At 44.5% G+C, this 19,594-nt stretch overlaps 1 protein-coding gene across 2 annotated transcripts in view; it reads left to right on the top strand.

The window, feature by feature from the left end:
• The window catches only part of THAP12 (THAP domain containing 12), a 52,613-nt gene extending 37,115 nt beyond the window's left edge, over positions 1–15,498 (top strand). The window contains exon 7 of one of the 2 annotated variants that reach the window (XM_042862499.1): positions 15,432–15,498. In XM_042862499.1, coding sequence (XP_042718433.1) covers positions 15,432–15,483 — 52 coding nt within the window. In that variant the 3' untranslated portion in view covers positions 15,484–15,498. Of the gene's footprint in view, positions 1–13,126; positions 13,161–15,431 lie in introns of those variants that run through there. The other variant, XM_042862501.1, reaches the window with a different exon arrangement.
• The last annotated feature ends 4,096 nt before the right edge of the window (positions 15,499–19,594 follow it).

The following is a 19,594-nucleotide window of genomic DNA, read 5'->3' as shown; positions in this document are numbered from 1 at the left end:
AAGATAAAGGGTTTTTACAGTAAAGGTAGTGAAGCACTGGCGCAAGTTGCCCAGAGAAGTGGTGGGTGCCCTGTCCTTGCAGACATCCAAAGTCAGCCTGGACAGGGCTCTGAGCACCCGATGGAGCTATGGCTCTCCCTGTTTACCTCCCTGCAGGGGAGGTGAACTAGATGGCCTTTCAAGATCCCTTCCAAAGCAAATGATTCTATGGTTCTATGATTCAACAGCCAAAGTAGGGAGGAGCTGACCTCGGAGCAGAGCTGGCAGTGATGCTCATCTGAGTTGTGCTCTGTTCATTCCAGCTCCTAGCTGTCTGTCCCCACTAATATCACACCCCTCCACCCCCAGCCCTAGCTTGGCAGAGGCAATCAGAGCATGCTGCAATTAGCACTGTTTGATGAGGATACTCCAAATTCTGCACTTCGACATGATTTATGAGCTTCCCAGGCTGCAGTCATTCCTATTTCTGTCAGTTCATGGTGAGGCTGCCTGGATTTTCCTTCCCTGCTATCCATCAGAGCTTTGCAGGGAATCACTGCTCTTATTGAACACCCCTTTGAGACACCAGGGTCACTTTGTGCTCTCCACCCCATCACTGCAATGTCCTTGTGCACCCCAAACCTGGGGAGAAAAAGCAGAGAGAAGCATCCTTGTTGGGCTTGGTCCATCCTGGCACCAACCTGGGTGGGCTTGGCTCCTCCTCTGGGCTCTCTTCTCTGTGCCCAGAAGGGTTCCCCAAAATTGGAGAGCAGGATTGTGATTCCTATAGGACTGTCTTGTCCTGAGCCTTCAACATCCAAAGAATCATCATCACTGGCAAACAGAAATTATTTTAACTCCCTGTCCTGACAATGGAGCAAGGTTGCATTAGGCAGATCTATGGAGCTGAGGATGAGAATTGCAAGGATAAAAAAAAAAAATAAGGGGAACTGAGCGAAAAATCACATTAAGAAAATTTAGGTGCTTGTCGAAATCTTTATTTGAGAATAAGGTTTTGGTTAAATGCATCTATAAATGTTTATGCAGAAAGAGAGTGAAAGAGGCAGAAAGAAAGAAGTTTCACACAAATAAATAAATAAATAAATAAATAAATAAATAAATAAAGCAAATCTTTTAGTAAAAGCCAGAACACTGATGCTACTTAAAAAAGAACATAAGATAAAGGCTGGCCTCTCCTTTCCTGGAGGGAAAATGTTGGAAAATAGCGATCAGGCTCTTCCTTCCAAGATCGGGCTCTTGCTCAGAAAGCCTTCTTTTTTGTTTCATTTGCTCTGAAGCATTTTATCAGCATTTTCACTCATTCTAATAATATCAGCACTTCTTTTGTCTTGGCTGTTTTCACTGCAGACTCCAGGAAGCACAAGTGGTGTTCTGGAAAGGCTTCTCTCCAGCAAAACCTGTTTGCAGTCCCACTGTGGACCCCAGAGGCCTTGCAGTGTTGGTGTTGCCTTATCCCTCTGAAGTCCAGAGAAGCTTTGGGTGCCCCATCCCTGGAGGTGTTCAAGGCAGACTGATCTAGTCACTGATTTAGTGGTTGGCATCCCTGTCAATGGCAGGAGATTGGAAATACGTTATCTTTGAGATCCTTACCAATCCAAGCCATTTGATGATCCTTTGAAGTCTTTGTGTGTGTCCATGCAACCACAAGGACAGGGGAGAGTGTGGGTTTTGGGAACAAAATAACGACTCCTCTTGCTTAGAGATACTGAGATTAATGCTGAAAGAGAGAGTGGTGCCAAGCCCTGTATGCAGACTGTCCCAAAGCCAGACCCTATAACTTGCCATAGGATGCTACAGAAACCTTTGGGATTAGTGGCCAGGGGACAGAAGTGCAGGAGGTGGGATGGAGCATTGCTTCTGCTTGCTCCATCAGACAAACTCCCATTGGAATATAAATGTTTGGAAAGTCTCAGCAGCTGAGCATCTTCTCAGGGCATCTCAGGATCTTGAAACCTCTGTGTTATTTGAGCCTGGGCTATTTTTGATCCACTTGGGCTGTCTGAGTTAATTCCTAGCTTGCACAAGCAGCTGTACTGGGAAAACAGGGAGGTTGAGATGAAAGACTTGAGGCTGTGGCTGCCTCATTGCTGGGAACAGCTCTGTGCCATCGCAGCCTCCTCTGCTCCCACCACTCCCAGCCCCTCCGCAAGCCTCCAGACAAAGCTCCTTTATTGCAAGGCCAGAGCAGGGAGGGGAAACACAGGACCATGAAAGCTGCGGCTATATTAAGCCATGGAAAACCACAAGAATAAGTGCCTGCAATCCCAGCCACACTGAACCTGTCTGCTGACTTCCTCTCCAAAGCCAATCTCAAACCTGACCCAGGTGGGAAAATGCCTGTGGTCGTGACCATCCCCCTCCGAAAACACAAAGCCAGGCATTTATCTGAGCAGTTGATTGCAAAGCTCTGCACTGCCATTTGCTCCACTCTGCAAAATAACAAAGCCAAGACACTGCAGGTAACAGCCAGGCCAAGAAGTCTGCGAGTTTCATTCCCTACAAGTGAGTTTTGGCACAGTAGCTACTTCACACCCAATTAATTACTTCAGCACCAGATTATACTTGCAGGCTCCAATAGGAGTGATAATAGGAACCAATTAAATTAATTTATATTTACTTTGTAAGCATATTTTCCTTTGGTAAATCTTTGCTTTAATTTGACAGATTGGACTCCAGTATTTTGTTTTTGTTATGAGATATGGTCCTAAATCCAGAGGAACAAATCCAAACCTGTAAAGCCAAGAAGTCTTTCCCTTTCAGGTTTAAAAACATGTAGGACAGGGATTTAAAAAATAAAAATAAAAAATGTATACACGTGCCCAGACTAATAAAACATACTGTGAAATGTATGGGGAGGTACTGGCACAAGTGTCTTCCTAGAAGAACAAAATCATCATTAAATCAGTGCAGATGAGGGATGAGGAGCCTGGGTGATGCAAAGTACCCAGGATGCACCAGGTTGGTCCTTGTGCTGTCACCTTACTCAAAAGTGAACAATTTACAAAGCATTGCAATCTCTCATCCACGTCTCAGGCTACAACCCTAAAAAAGCATGTTCTTTCCTTCCTTTTCCAGTGTGTGGTTCCTTTTCCTTCAGTGGTTCATAAAGTGAAGTTCTTTTCACCCTGTGAAACCTCTCCTGTAATTAAGGCACCATCTATCCTTGGATGGTATCTCAGCTGTAATTCCTCCTCCTTCTCCTCTCCTCTCCTCTCCTCTCCCAGCCCCCATGAAAGCTAGAAACAGCCAAGCCAAGAGCATGATCCTGTGGCTAAGAAATGAGGAGATAAACCTCTGAATAAGGGGAAGATCTGGGCTGAAGCCTCTTCCCTCTTCTGTGCTTGCAGCAATAGGGACGTAGTGGGGAAAACCTGAAGGACAAAAGTCAGGTGGCTCACCAAATTGTCCAAAGAGGCTTTGGGGACACTTTAATGCCTTTGGAAAGCAATTGAGCTCCTCTGGGGCTCTGGAAATTTGCTACCTACAATGTTGCTGCTTCCTCAGCCTAGCATAGCACATAGATTTTATAGCCATAGAGTTGCTACTCATTTTTCACCTTCTGGATGGTGATTTATGGCTTCTGGAACAAAGGTTAAACCCTCTTCCTCTCCTTGTTAGTGCTATTTCACACACTTCACACAGCTGAGGGCTGTTGTACTCAGAAGTGTTCCTTGGCTGAAATCCCATAAAATCCAATTTACTCTTCATTTTGGATCTCTCATGCTTTAATTCTGGGAGATGAGTGGGTAGCTCATCTCAGCAGACCCTTCACCACTAGGTCTCATGTGCAGTGCAGTGGAGAAAGATCCAAAAAATAACAGCATCTACTGGACAACACAAGTACTCCTACCTCCTCCGGCATGTGCTAGTGAGGCAATATCACCAAGCTGCCACAGAGTGCTGAACAGATCCCTGCTTTCTCTGCACATGCAAAGGTCCAGGTCCCATCCACTGCAACCCATGAAGATGGGCAGCTGGGGGTGGTCAGTGTCCTGAGCCCACAGGAAGGTACAATTCTCCATCCACAGTGAGACACTTCACTGCATTACCACCACACCCCATGAGCTGTTGTTATACTTGGCTTGCTCTTTTGCCAGATGCAGGTTTTCTGTTTTACAGGAAAACTCAAAAATGAAAGCTATGTAAGCAGAGATCTGTGGGCTGAGTTACCATTGGGCTAGGCAGCGATAGCGATGAGAGCTGAAATAAGTCTGCACAAACATGCAGGTTCTGCATTTCATCCTCCCTGAACTCCGTTAGATTGACTGAGGACATCTTCCATGGTCATAGAATCACAGAATCACCAAGATTGGAAAAGACCTCTAAGACCTTCCAGTCCAACTGTCCACCTATCACCAATATTTCCCACTAAACTGTGTACCTCAGTACAACATCTAAACATCTCTTGAACACCTCCAGGGTTGGTGACCCCACCACCTCCCTTGGCAGCCTGTTCCAGTGCCTGACCACTCTCTTGGAGAAGAAGGTTTTCCTAATAATGAACCTGAATCTCCCCTGGAGCAATTTGAGGTCATTCCCACTCATCCTATTGCTAGTTACATGTGAAAAGAGGCCAACCCCTACTTCATCACAGCCTCCCTTCAGGTAGACACTCATCTGGTTACTGCAGTTGTATTTGGATATGCTTTAACACAAGAGATGAGAACTAGCCAGATTGTGGCAGAACCTTTCAGTATCTAAAGAGGAACTGAAAGGAGGTTTGCCTCTTTTTTCAGGTAGTAGTTATAGGGTGAGACGTGGTGGCCTCAAGCTGCACCAGGGGAGGCTCGGGTAGATATTAGGAAAAAATTTTCTCTGAAAGAGTGGTGATGCATTGGCACAGGCTGCCCAGGGAGGTGGTGAATTCACCATCCATGGAGGTGTTCAAGAAATGGTAAACATCACGCTGAGTGACATGGTCTATTACAGTCACAAACATAGCTTGATGGTTGGACTAGATGATCTTAGTGGTCTTTCCAGCCTTCATGATTCTATGATCCCGTTGATGATCCTCCTCTCCCCAACCCCATCCATGACCTCGTAAGAGAAATGTTCACACTCCCAAGACCCGAAAGCTAGTCCAGCACTGAAGTCTTGTTGCCTGCTTGTTCTTTGCAGTGTCACTTATGAGGTGGCTCTGGAAATGCACAGCAAGCAGTGAGGATATCGGCTTTCTTCGCTCTACATCTTCACCAGCCTTTCCCCCTCCTCTTAGGAAGCCTCTTATGAGCCCTGAATGTGTCCCTGTTTTTTCCTCTTAGTTCATTTGCAAAGCTGGTTTCTGCCTTAACAGTTCTGGGAGATGAGACACATCTCACACAGGGACACAAGGGTCCACATCAGCCTGAGAAACAAGGCCGTTGTTTCAAGGGTTGTTTGAATTCTTGCCTCTTCACCTTTCACCCCTCTCCCTGCTTAGATCCCCTTTACGTGCATTAACTGTACCAATAAAAATCTGTTTTGTCTGTTGCCCATGCTATTGCTATGTCACCATTATTTTGAAAAGCTCCCTCCCAAGAAAGGTGAAAAGTCACCAAAAAAGTGTAAAAGGCTCAGAAAAACATGTCTTGTTCTAGATCTCCACTTGCTTGCCCTACCAGGGGAAGGTCAAAGGGAAGCTCAAGAGGGATAGAAGTTCGTCCTCAGGAGAAAACACCCAGAGGCAACAGAGCCTTGTAGTCTACCAGAGGTCCAAGGCTGGAACCAAAAAGCAGACATATTTCATTTCAAAATGGGGCCCAGAGCTTTAACAATGGGAATGATTAACTGTTGAGACAAAATACCAATGAAAGTAGTAGATTCTTCCTCTTCAGATATTTTCAAATTGTGAGCAGATGCTTGCTGGAACTGAGGTTTTAGCCAAGCACAAGTTATTGGGTTCCTTATTGGAGTATGCAATTTTATGGTCCATATTATATGGAGCTCAGAATAGACGATCTTACGGCCCTCTGTGAATTTTAAAATCTATGAAACAGGTAGTTCTGGATTGAAAGGAGCCAGATTTCCTCTGGATTTGTGTCTTGAGGCTAACTGACTTGTGTGCCTAAGAAGACACACAAAATACGTTTGAAGCTTTTCTCCTTTAACAGACGTGCTGTTAAAAATGCAGACTTCCAAGTTGAATTTGTCTGGCCTCAGTGTGATTATTTATGAGTCTGCCTCTCTTTGCTTGACTGGCTAGCAAGTCTTGCTCTCAGAAGGATCCCAAGCAAAGGCTCTTTGGCTTCTGCTTTCTATCCAATGTGGTTGAACTGGGACAACGCAGTCAGGTGCTGTAATGGAGGGGACAGACAGATATGAGCATACAGACACACCTACGGTCTGGCAGAGAGGAGGCTGCAATAGCTTCATTTCTTCAGGCTGAAAATAGAGGATAATAGAAGTTAAAATTAGATGAAATGAAAATTTATTTCTTAAAACAGAAATGGATAAGTTGGAGAACATCCTTAGTCAAAGCCATTGCCTCTGGTAGTGGGGAATGACTCTAAAGATCTTGTCATGTCTTTTGGTCTTACAGAACAAATATTTCTGTCAGTCTGACTTTATGTATTCTTGGGTTTGTAAAAATGTGAGAGCCATTCAGTGCAGAAATCTGGTCCCTACTCAGTTTTCATGAGGGACTGGCAGCTCACCTTCTAAAAATAAAAGCTCAGTAGGTATTCACTGTCCACACTGTCTGAGCCAGTTAGGATTCAATTAAGAGCATTTCTAAGCTGTATTTTAGGAGTCAGTTTGTCAAGACTTTACCTTGGGGTTCTTGGGTTAAACCTTCCTGTCTCGGTGTCGTGCTGGGTGGAATAGCTTTGCTCTCTGAAGGGATCCATCTCCCTGTCTTCTTGCCCCCACCCTCCCACAGGCACAAGGACTAGCTGATTTTTGGTATGTAGCAATAACAATTTGTCAGGATGCCAAGTTCAAAGCCTCTAACCTGCTGCCAGCAAGGAGCCCAAGAGTGAGGTCACAGCTCATCTCAGACTTCTGACCTCCCAGTCATACCCACCATTACTGGATCAGAGGAGAGAAGTGGAAGGGCTTATTTTGAAAGGTTTTAGGTTTCAGGTGAGGTCAAGAAAAGATTTGCCCAGATGGAAGAAATCAAGGTGACAATATGGAGCATATTAGGGAAGATGAAAGGCATTGTGTAAAGCAATCTTCTCCTTAGCCTAGAAAAGAAAGTCTAACTACCAGTTTAACCTTCCTGTAACGACAAAGAAGTCTGAGCCATCAGAAAATGTAGGAGAAACCAGGCATTGTCCTGCAGAAGGTACAGAATCATAGCATATCCTGAGTTGGAAGGGGCCCATAAGGATCACTGAGTCCAACTCAAGCATAGAGAACCAGAGCGATGTTGCTGAGATTTTCAAAGGCTCCTAGAGTACTCCCCACCCTCTTAAGCCAATGGGATTTGCACTTTTGCATGAGGATCTTTACACTTTGAGGATGGTGAACTCATGCTGTGGGCTCAATGTCTACTACTCTGTACTCAAAATTTTTGTAAAATGTGAGCCACTTGGAAATGAAACGTTTGCAGGAGGTGGGGAATCCTAACAGAGATAGAAATGTGCTCCTAGGATATGAGCAGAGTCCTCCTCTCCCCCAGGCTTTTCCTTCTGCTCTTTACCTCCATATGCTTTTCTGCAGCTTGCTTACACCTGAATTTGCCTTAATCCTCATGTCCTAGCAGTGCTGGAGTGTTGGTGAATCCAGCACTGGGGACATGCCACTTGTATTAGAAGCAAATTATGTTGGTGGTCATATCTACGTATCATCTGCTAACAAGGTTACACTAATAGATGATTACTTCCTGGGCTAATAAGATAAATTGCATGGGGGGAAAAAAAAAAGCAAGAACACATTAATGCTTTTGGAGGTCGTGGAGTCTCCTTCTATGGAGATGAAGATCTGTTTGGAATCCTATCTGTGCAACTTGTTGTAGGGTATCTGCTTTAACAGGGGGTGTTGGGCTCTATGATCTCTTGAGGTCCCTTCCATTCCCTACAATTCTGTGATTCTGCAATTATAAGAATGAGACAGAAATTTTATTAATTTAAGATAGGTAAGATGTGAGTACTGGTCAACATACAGATCTCAGGGCCATTGGAAGGGACACCAGCCCTGAACTTCATTTGCTGCTATGTATGCAACATGCTCTGAAAGGACATGTACCATAGGTCCACTTTCCCTGGCCTCTGTGCACCTGATCAAACTGTAGGTGTCCCTGTTCATTGCAGGGGAGTTGAACTAGAAGACCTTTCAGAGTCCCCCCCAACTCAATTCTATGATTCTATGACTACGACAATTTTGATAGTGTTCTGGACATAGGCAAAAAAGGGGGGATGTGCTGTCATGTTCTCTGAACATGGTCTTTTCTGAGGTTTTCTAGGCCATTTTCAGTGTAGAGGCAGTAACTGCTCTTTATGGGACTCTCATATATGTGTTGCCTTTATCAGTATAAATGCAAACATTGTTACAGGCATAAATCAAATTAAAGTTTTGACTTTTCCAAGCAAGTTCAAACGTGTATCACAGCCAGCCTCATAGCTAGTTCTGCTGTATCTTGGAGTTTTCACAGGTCTGGACAAGAAAATAAATCAAATCTTGTAACAGACAAAATATGATATGCATGAAAACAATCCTTCATCTGCAAGGAGCATCGCAAGTGGTTTGTGCTCAACTCCTACACTGAAAAATGCCTCCCCCAATCCCACCACATCTCAGGCAGACGACCACTGGACTTACACCAGCAAGATAAGCATGTTTGCTATTGCAATCCAAAGAACCTTCAAGCTGCTGTACAAATAAGACTATAAATTATCACAATGACGAGTTTCAGCAGGAAATGTGGGTTGCCCTATCCAACAATAACAGCAATAGCACAGTGAAAACAGAGCATAGGAGGGGAATATTATTCGAGATGTGGATTTTTTAATCCCTTTTTACTCATTTTATTGGATTTCAGGGGGAATATTAGCAGCATGAGGCACAGTTTTTCTTCAGGAGCTGTCTGAAGAGCCATCTGAATCTCAAAGATTTTCCCAGCCAGCGGCATGCTGCTGTCTTTCTTACATATCTTGCATTAGCAATGAGAAAGGCACATATTTTTATATTTGATTATATTTGATTATTTGATTTCAAGTGCTTTATCTGAGTGTCCAGTGCATTTCTCAGGAAGGAATCGTGTCCTGCTCCTTCCATGAATGCAACAAAAGGAAAGTCCCTTCTGTCACTAACTCATGGCATTCTGTTGCACTTGAATTCACTTCTTCCTTAAGGCAACAAAAGCTGTTCTTCACTCTCTCCCCATTGCCAAACAGCTGTTTACTAAAACACTGACGACCACTGCAATGGTGATTGTGATATAAGAGATGGTGGAATAAATCCAATCACAGACCATGATTCAGCTGAAATCCCAGAGCAGAGAAAGAAAAAGAGTGGCAGCTGATATTCCCCCGAAATTGTAGCCCTGGAGGTGTTCAAGAACCGTGGAGAAGAGGCACTGAAGGACACGGGCAGTGGGCATGGTGTGGTTAGGTTGGGTTGGGCTTGGGGATTTTAGAGGTCTTTTCCAACCTTAATGATTCTATGATTGTATGACTCTAAATCTTCATCGATCCTTCTCCCTCCCCTACTGCAATGATCTATGAAACTATTCACAATATTGATATTTCTCATTTTTCTTCATATCTCTTAAGATGAAGAGGTAAAAATGGGGTTTTCTCCATTCCAGCTGTGTATTCCTGTGTTGGTTTTGCTCAGGAAATAATTTTCACTTTTTAAAGAATGGCAAGCAGGGAAAGATTTGTGTTTCCCCATTAAGAAGATACAGACAAGTTACTGAGTTTTTCTGAATCAGCCTAATTTGAGTTTTAAGAAAAACAAAGCAGAAATTAGGAACTCACAATTTTCTTCTCGATCAGGTTTGATGGAAGATGGTAATGACAAAATAAAAAAGAGATCCAATATGATATAATAGCAATACTGACAAAACTCATCTTTATCATGCTGGTTACTTTGCAAACATCTTTTTTTTTTTTTTTTTCCTAACTCATTTTTCAAGTTCCACAATGTTAATTAAAAAAAAAAAAAGTAAACCATAAATGCCATTCCTCAACCAGTTTATCTCCATGGGAAACCTTGAGCGATTCAATTGATTGTCAATTGCCAATGTGACTCCCATTTATAAGAAAGGTCGTAAGGAGGATCTGGGGAACTACAGGCCTGTCAGCCTGACCTCGGTGCCAGGGAAGGTTATGGAGCAGATCGTCTTGAGGGAGATCATGCGGCATGTGCAGGGTGACCGGGGGATCAGGCCTAGCCAGCATGGGTTCATGAAGGGCAGGTCCTGTTTGACCAACCTGATCTCCTTCTATGATCTAGTGACCCATCTGGTGGATGAAGGAAAGGCTGTTGATGTGGTCTACCTAGACTTCAGCAAAGCCTTTGACACTGTCTCCCACAGCATTCTCCTGCAGAAGCTGGCAGCCAGAGGCTTGGATGGGTGCACTCTTGGCTGGGTAAGGAGCTGGCTGGAGGGCCGGGCACAGAGAGTGGTGGTGAATGGAGTCAAATCCAGCTGGCGACTGGTCGTGAGTGGTGTTCCGCAGGGGTCGGTGCTGGGGCCTGTCCTCTTCAATATCTTTATTGATGACCTCGATGAGGGCATCGAGTGCACCCTCAGTAAATTCGCAGATGGCACCAAATTGGCTGGAAGTGTGGATCTGCCTGGGGGTAGCGAGGCCCTACAGAGGGATCTGGACAGGCTGGAGAGCTGGGCTGGAGCCAATGGGATGAGTTTCAACAAGGCCAAATGCCGGGTCCTGCACTTCGGCCACAACAACCCCAGGCGACGCTACAGGCTTGGGGCGGTGTGGCTGGAGGACTGCGTAGAGGAAATGGACCTGGGGGTATTGATTGATGCTGGGCTGAACATGAGCCGACAGTGTGCCCACGTGGCCAAGAAGGCCAATGGCATCCTGGCTTGCATCAGAAACAGTGTTGCAAGCAGGAGCAGAGAGGTGATTGTTCCCCTGTATTCAGCACTCGTGAGGCCGCACCTCGAGTACTGTGTCCAGTTTTGGGCCCCTCACTGCAAGAAAGATATTGAGGCCCTGGAACGTGTTCAAAGAAGGGCAACAAAGCTCGTGAGGGGTCTGGAACACAGACCATATGAGGAGAGGCTGAAGGAGCTGGGAATGTTCAGCCTGGAGAAGAGGAGGCTCAGGGGAGACCTTATTGCTCTCTATAACTTCCTGAAGGGAGGTTGTAGTGAGCTGGGGGTCGGCCTCTGCTCTCGTGTCATCAGTGATAGGACCAGGGGGAATGGTTTCAAGCTACGGCAGGGGAGATTCAGGCTGGACGTGAGGAAGTATTACTTTTCAGAAAGGGTGGTCAGGCACTGCAATGGATGCCCAGGGAGGTGGTGGAATCACCGAGCCTGGGGGTGTTCAAGGAAAGACTGGATGTTGTGTTGAGGGACATGGTTTAGTAGGAGCTATTGGGAATGGGGGAACGGTTGGACTGGGTGATCTTTTAGGTCTTTTCCAACCTTAGTGATTCTATGATTCTATGATTTTGTTGGGCGCAGCTTTTGAGTCTTGTAAAATCACATTTCTCCTCCTCAGAGCAAAGAGTTGGGCTTAAAAAAAGCCCCACCCCTACCTCAGAAAAACACAGTTTGGGGGTAATTTGGAATCCAAGTACGTGTTTAAAATTAAAGTGTTTTTTAGCAATATTACTGAACACAGATGGCTCTAAAGATACCGCAGTGGGAAGAACGGTGAGAAGTGTGCTCAGTTCTGCGTTACCATCTGTCTGCCCCCACTGACAGCTCAATTTATAAAGGTAAAATTACTCATCCAGTAGCAATATGTTTGGCACGAACAAGAGAAACTCACGCTTCTGTAACCAAACGCCCTGGCAGGCAGCAAAGGCATTGGGAAGGCTCAGCTGAGTGATTTTTGCTTGGCTTCACTTTGGCACCCATCTCCAGCTCACGCTGAGCCCGCATTAAATGGAGCAAAAAATCCAACTGTTTTGTACCCGGAGCGTGTTTCAAAGGAGGCAAGTGTTCACACTCCCGGGTCATTTCCAACAAGCTGCGCTTACAGTTAGGTCCCTTCTGATTCTGGCACAATTGCCTGTCAGCTCCTCCACCAAAAACCAGTAGCCCATGACTGATGGTGTATAAAAAGAAAGGTTGCTCGCCCTTTTTCTTCGTGTTCCTTGCTGAGCGCAAGGCCAGCTGTAGGTCCTTTTGTTCTGGGCAAGAATGGGGATTAATCATTTCCAAAAATGAAAGGCAGAGTTTGGAAGTCATCCTTGGAGATAGCGAAGGTGGTTGTGGGATGGGCTGCAGGAGCAGCGGGCAAGCAGTTAGATTTTTTTCTTTTTGTCATAGCTCTTTGCTTTTACTGTACAAAGCAGACACTAGGGACTGTATGTGGCAAATCACAGCCAGGCTAAAATAAAAGTGTTTTCACGAACAGAATATCAAGTTGTGTCTCCTGAGGATGAGTGCTTAGCAGTGCCACCGTGCATTTCAAGGCACAGCAATTAATCCAGAGATCTAATCAATACATCCCTCTGTCCTGGCAGTGCTGCAGTACCACTCTGCCCATCTGAACCTGAACTTTCCAGAATGAACTACACAATGCTTTAGCTCCTTGCATCATGCCAGGCTTTCCAGCAGGTGCTTGTGCTTCAACAAATGCAGCAATTCATTCTGGATAGTAGGAAAAATTTATTCTCCAGGAGAGTGGTGATGCAGTGGCACAGATTGCCCAGGGAGGTGGTGGAGTCACCATCCCTGGAGGTGTTCAAGAACCATGGGGATGTGGCACTGAGGGATGTGGTCACTGGGGATGGTGGGGATGGGTTGAGGTTGGATTTGGTGAACTTAGTGGTCTTTTCCCACCTTAGTTATTCTATCATTCCATGAATTTGATTTACTGCCAGTCTTCACACCTGCTGTTGCCTGCATGGCCATAACTGCAACCCTTGGATAGAGCATCCAGCAGTGTGTCCCTAAGTGGTGGAAGATATTACCTGTCCCCTCTGTGCATCTATATTACCTCGGGTTAATACCACAAGATTAAATCCTTCCTTTCTTTTTGCTTTATCCTAACAGGGAGCTGATGGACTGATGTGGGTCAACCACCTAGTGATATTACCATCACAATCTTGTTATTTTTTCTTGGCCTGCAGTTTGTGGGAGGAAAAAGCTCCAATAAACAAAATTTGATTCTCCTCCTGCTCATCTTTGGGATTTTTCATGCATTGGGTTCCTTCCCTTGCTGGGATGGGACCAATTCGTGGGAAGATTTGGACTTCACCCCAAAAAGTGATTCAGCCTTTCCAGTCCCAGACCAAGCAGCTGCAACCTTCTGTGCCAGTAGTGTTAGCTCACCTAAACCAACCTCCCACCCCCAATAACCAGCAAATGCAAAGCAGTGGAAGTTCCTGATTAAAAAAATAGCATTGAAACACATCTCAAAACTATGAAGCACTGCATTATCGTCCTTTAATTGCAGTAACAGGAGTTCCAAATGTTTTAAACACTTTCCCATCCACAAAGTCAAAATCTTTCACAGACTACAGCTACTGCAAAAGCCAAATATTGGAAAGGCAAGCTGTACAAATTGTGTCATTTAAATCATAGTTTAAGATGCTCCTAGACTTCAGTATTGTGGTGGTGATGTCAAGGCATCCATATTGTCCATGGCTGCATTTGTACCAACCATGGGTGTTCTTTCCATGGTGAGCTCAGAGGTTGATGACACAGAGACAAGGCACAGAGTTCTGTGGGAATACAGCGAAATTTGAAAGCTATTCCACATATTTGGGCTCTACATCTTGTTTGGCCACACACAGGCCTATTTAATGCCTTTGTGGGCCAGAATCTGCAGTGGGGACAGCTCTACTGAGACAGCCAGTGACTCAGGGTTTGCAGTTGCACAACCAAGATTCAAGGCTGAAGGCAGAGATCTAATCTTTCACATTTTGGGTGTAAAATCCTTGAGAAATGCAAAATAATGGCTAATAGTGGATACTGGAAATTTTTATGTTAAAATGTAGGGGAAAAAAAAAAAAAGGTATGCAAAGAGTAAAGTTATTGCTCCAATATGGACTACCTCAAGTATTGGCTGATCATAAGCATCCATACTCTGCAGTGACAACTCCATCTCTTCATGCAGGTGCTTTTCCCTTTGGCCTTGTTCCCCAGTGTAAATCAGACCACAGTTTGGCTCAGCTGTGGTGTCAGGTATCTGCCCAGTACTTGGTTTCATCCCAGCTCCTGGAAGTTAACCATAAATAAAGATAGACTGTCATGAGAAGCAGCAGGTAGACTGTATTTTTCCCCCAGACCCTTGTGGCTTGTGTCATAAGTCCGTCAAATACAAATGTTTGAAAAAATCCCTTCTGACTACATTGATTTTAATTAAGTATCAAGCTGGGAGACTATCAGAAGACAAAGAACTCAGATAGCAATGCATAAAGACAATTTAAAACCCAATTAAAATGCATTTAAGTTTCTGTGTTCTGACTGTTGTTTTGATCTGCACCAGTGTGAGGTGGGTTGGGAGGCTTCTTTCAGAGAGGGAATTTTTGACTCAGATCAGGGAGGATGAGTTTCTCTTCTCTGACATCTCTTTTTCACTGTGTTTTTTCAGTAAGAGACATAGAATTGCTTGAGGAACCACAGAATCACAGAACTGTAGTGGCTGGAAAGGACCTCTAGAGATCATCTAGTCCAAATCCTATACTAAAGCATGTTCCTCACAATAGGTTGCAGGTTCCCTAGTGTAGGTTGCAGACCTATAACCACAGCTCTCTTCCTTTCCCAACAAACCATCACACTCTTTGTGCCCCATAGGTAATGAACTTGCTCTATCTTCCCCATAGGAAATATCATTTGATCAGCCCTTCCTTTCCTTACTAAACAGCTAGCAATTTTTTTTCCCCCTTTCAGATAATTAACACATCTAGTTCAACCCCAAACACTTGCTAGTGAAGTGTAACCATCACATGGTTATCTTCTACTAGACCAGGGGCAGTCTGGTTGAAGGTTCATGATCCTTGGGGTCCCTTCCAACCCAGGCCATTCTATGATTCTGTGATTCTATGTTTTCAGAAGACCTGCTTTCATGGAAACGTTTTCTACTGCCATCTGCTTTGATGATAGCCAACGTTTGGGTGCCATGCTTATGCTGTCACATCACACTGTGTGCCCTGTCTAATGCAAGATGTGTAACCTTGCCAGCTCTGCAGTTGCAATTCAATAGCCCATAAGCACACTCGCAGAAGGATTTGTATAGAGCTGGAAGCGAATCTATAAGGGGTCTACTACACAAAGGGAGTTGAGGCTTGGGCAGTACCACCCAAAAAATACCTTAAATTGGGCTTTCTGGATCTGGGATCTTTGATCTTCACAGAGTGAAGAGGAAAACCTACTGCACTGAGAAGGTAGGATTCTGGAAAAGATGACCAAAACCAGTGCCAAACTTATCTGGGATCGAAGGTACTAATCCACATTTGAGATATCATCTTTAACAATGGTCACCATTGACTACTCCCAAGGAATTTGTGAGAAACTCCACAGTCGTGGGAATCGCTCACTTGACAAAGATACAAGTCTGAGATGGTTTGTAGCTCCTAGGCAAGAAGAGCTCTATCTGATCCAAAACTTTGATGATCTCTTTGAGGAGACACTCACTCACCTCTAAACTTTGCTGAGATCTTGGAATTAAATGATTGGAATGGGAAAAAAATGTGGAATTTAAACGTTTGAAATATCTTTGCAAATTCCTGCCCCCAGGCTGGTGCTCAGAGACAGGTCTCTGTTTCTACTTGTCAATTAGATTCTTACTTGAATTATTTACTATATCATTACTGAAGATCAATTCCTAAGGCTAAATCCTCTCAAGGCTATTAGTGACTAGAGAAGATAGGAGAAAGGAAAATGGTTTCAAACTAAAAGAGGGAAGATATAGATTGTATATAAGGAAAAGTGTTTTATGATAAGGGTGGTGAGGCACTGGCACAGTTGCCCAGAGAGATGGTGGTGTCCCATCCCTGTAGACACCCAAGGTCAGGGTGGATGGGGCTCTGAGCACCGATGGAGCTGTGGGTGTCCCTGTGCACTGCAGGGGTGTTGGACCAGATGACCTTTAAAGAGTCTCTTTCAACTCAAACAATTCTACAATTCCATGAAAATGGAGTCCCATTCAAACAGCCTAAGCTGGTAAGGAAGAGAATGAGGCTGCAAGCAAAGAGGAAGTGACAATCAGGACTGATGTGAGGAAAGCAGAAAAGGAGAAGGAGCAGATGTCTTGAACTGGAACAGGTTGAGACACTGAGGTTTCATAAATAACCTGTCTGAGTTTGTTAAAAGAGTCCCAAGTCCCTTCAGGGAGGTACTGAGAAAGCCTAGGGCTGTGTTGTTTGCTGTGACTGGTGGACATTTAATAAGAGAAACTGGACACTGCAGGAGTTGGGGTCAGGAGCTGCTTCCTCATAGGGGTTTCCTGGGATCCAAGTCCTGTGTCACCTAAACCTGCACCCAGTGCAGAGGCCACAGCAGCAGAGCAGGAATGGTGGGAGAAGATGGCACAACACCTGCATGGTGCCGAGAGCAAGTGGTAGATGCAGGAAAGTTAAATACCAGGCAACACTCATTTCCTAGCAGTAGCCCAGGGATAGAACTGAATAGCCGTGAGATAGATGATGGCTTTGCCAGCCACCACTTTGCACTGCTGTAATGTTTTTGCAGTTGAACCATCTGGTATTACGGGTAGTTGTCACAGATGTAAAAGTTATTGGTTGAAACCTCCTCATGGCCTCTCTCTCTCTCTTTCAGTCTCATCCTTGTTGCCCTGCAATAGAATCACAGAATGGCCAGGGTTGGAAGTGACCTCAAGGATCATCAAGCTTCAACTCCCCTGCCACATGCAGGGCCACCAACCTCCACATTTAATATCAGACCAGGCTGCTCAGGGTGTCATCCAGCCTGGCCTTGAACACCAAGGATGGACGGGGTATCCACAGCCTCTCTGGGCAGCTGTTCCAGCACCTCACCACTCTCATAGCAAAGAACTTCCCCCTGACATCCAACCTCAATCTGCCCTCCTTCAACTTCAAACCATTTCCCCTTGTCCTGCAGTTATCTACTCTTTCAAAGAGTTGATTCCCCTCCTGCTCATAGGCTTCCTTTATGTACTGAAAGACTCAGGAAGAATACTTATTGGCCTCATGAAGAAATAAAACACGTTGTAATCATGGCCATGGCTCTGGTGCATTCTTAGAATGGCAGTAAATATTTATGTAGATAGTGAAAGCATCAAGAATTGAAATAATTGTTTTCACGTAACAAAGAAAATAAGAATTTCTTATAAGGGAGGTAAATCTTCTTTCTCTGGTACAAATCTGATGTAAAACTCCAATTGTGCTTCTGCAGGGGATGTTGATTTCCTTTTAATAATTCATGGTGTTTTTGTCTTAGAGGGCAGTGATAGTATTTCTGAACACATAGTCCAAAAAAAATTAAAATACTTGAGTTTTCTTTTCAGAAGAAGAAGGGGAAAAAAAAAGCAGAACATTCAAAAAGAAAACCAAACAAAAACAGATTTATTTATTTTTTTTCCATTGAAAGGACACTTTTAATGTCCCCAGAAGGATTGATGAGACAATATTTGTCCACATCTGCACGGGGGCTTTAAATCAATATTTGCTGGATGTTAGAAAGAGATTCCTGCTATTCCTGCTATCCTGCTATTAAGCCACATTTGCTTATTCTGGATTTTCTTGCAATTCTTCTGACACATTTATTCCTTGCCAGAACCTGAGATGGGACATGAGATTGCTCAGGGGTCTGTTCCCAACTGGCAGTCTCCCTTTCTTAAGCGCATTTTGCACAGCCAGGAGGCCAAAACAGGGTTCTGCTAGGGTGAGGTGGATAGAAATTTGGAAAACTGTGGTTCAGCTGAGAGTAGAGCTCAGTTCATACTGCTTGTGGGGGAATTGCAAAGCATTATTCCATTTGCTTCATGCCAGACCACCTGGCTGGTCCCAATGGCTGGACTGGGCACTGCCCCACTCCACCTGCATACTCTCAAGTCTACAAACCATAACATTGAGGCAATAATTTATAGATGGTTGCCAGGAAGGAGTTCCACATTTCTTAACATCCTTGCCCGTGGACTATTGCTTTCACCTGCCACATGTTTCAGCAGCATCCTCTTCCATCGTGTTGGTGGTTAGAGCCTCCCGAGAAGAAACGTGTAATTGCAAGAGTTGGAAGAGAATTGGACTGGACACAATAAGAGCTCACTGCAAAGGATGTACTTGAGAAACCCACCCTGAAAATCTTCTAAGAAAAATATCTACTGCCTATGCCCCATGCTTAATGTTCTTCATCTGGAGAAAGTTAAAGAAATCCCAGACCTCTCTTAATAATTTTGCAAAAGGTCAACATTGATTTATTTGTGAGAAAATAGCATGTCCCTCACATAGGACTGATTTTCTTCCCATCATTTGAATGCTGGTTGGACTGTGCTTAGCTGTGAGCTGCAGCTTGTTCCCATGTTTATGCACAGCAAATATGGACAGACACATGCTAGACATATTCATGGAGCTGATCTGTTTCCCCTGACCAAGACATGAGAAAAGTCTCAGCTCCCCAAACCAAGAAGAAAGTTAATTTGTATAGAGCAGCTGTGGGAGGTGGAATGCAGCCTTGGTGTGGAGAGATGAACATACACCAAATTTTGAGTCCATATGTATACAAGACAGTGTATCCCCTACACTGAAATATGGGGTTTTAGTTAGGGTCATACAGTTAGTCAAACAACTGTAACTTTTAGCATCCCTGCGCCCTGCAGTAACAAAATACACAGTTTAACCTGGTGACCCAGAGAAAACTGGTTTTGAGGACCTTGATAAGAAATGAATGCTCCACCTGGCATGGGTAGGGGCAGGCAAGAGTAGTTCAGATGTCACAGAACTCCTTGAGGTGGGGTCTCAGACTACACTGTGGTATCTCAAACAAAAGTGTCAGCACATGGTGAGTCCCTTCCCCTTCTTTGGCTGCATTCAGGATAGCTCCGTGCCATTCAAATCTGACCAAATGCTCTCTTTGATACAATCACCATAAATTTTTGATTGATTTGGACTGTCAAGTTTGATCTGTGCCTCGGAAGACCCAGCTAATAATCTTCATCCCTGTGTCTCTCAACAATCCCAGTATAAAGCAAGCTGGAGCACCTTGTCTGTGGATGTACCTCTGGAATACTTCCATTAGACAAGCATGAGAGAACCTCCTTTGTTGCTGTCACTGTCTTGAAGAAAGTCTTCAGTCTTGGTTCAGTGACTGCATCAGGAGGTAACACTTAGGGTTTGTCAATGAAATCCCCACTGAAGGTGACTGCATAACATGCAATATCCTTGCTGCTTCTGTGTGTTGTGGTGCTGGTATATGCATCATCAACATATTGCAAGAAGCAAATAGAACTCAGATTTTACTGAGGACTGTAAGTGTCTGGTGGAGATGGACATAGGCTGCCTTTGATCCCTGACTGTGCTCTGCTCACAAGTTGTGAGC

Source organism: Lagopus leucura, unplaced genomic scaffold (genome assembly GCF_019238085.1).
Source record: "Lagopus leucura isolate 7727_CA_CO unplaced genomic scaffold, USGS_WTPT01 Super-Scaffold_702, whole genome shotgun sequence".
NCBI lineage: Eukaryota > Metazoa > Chordata > Aves > Galliformes > Phasianidae > Lagopus > Lagopus leucura.
This window is presented reverse-complemented; position numbering and strand designations above follow the sequence as displayed.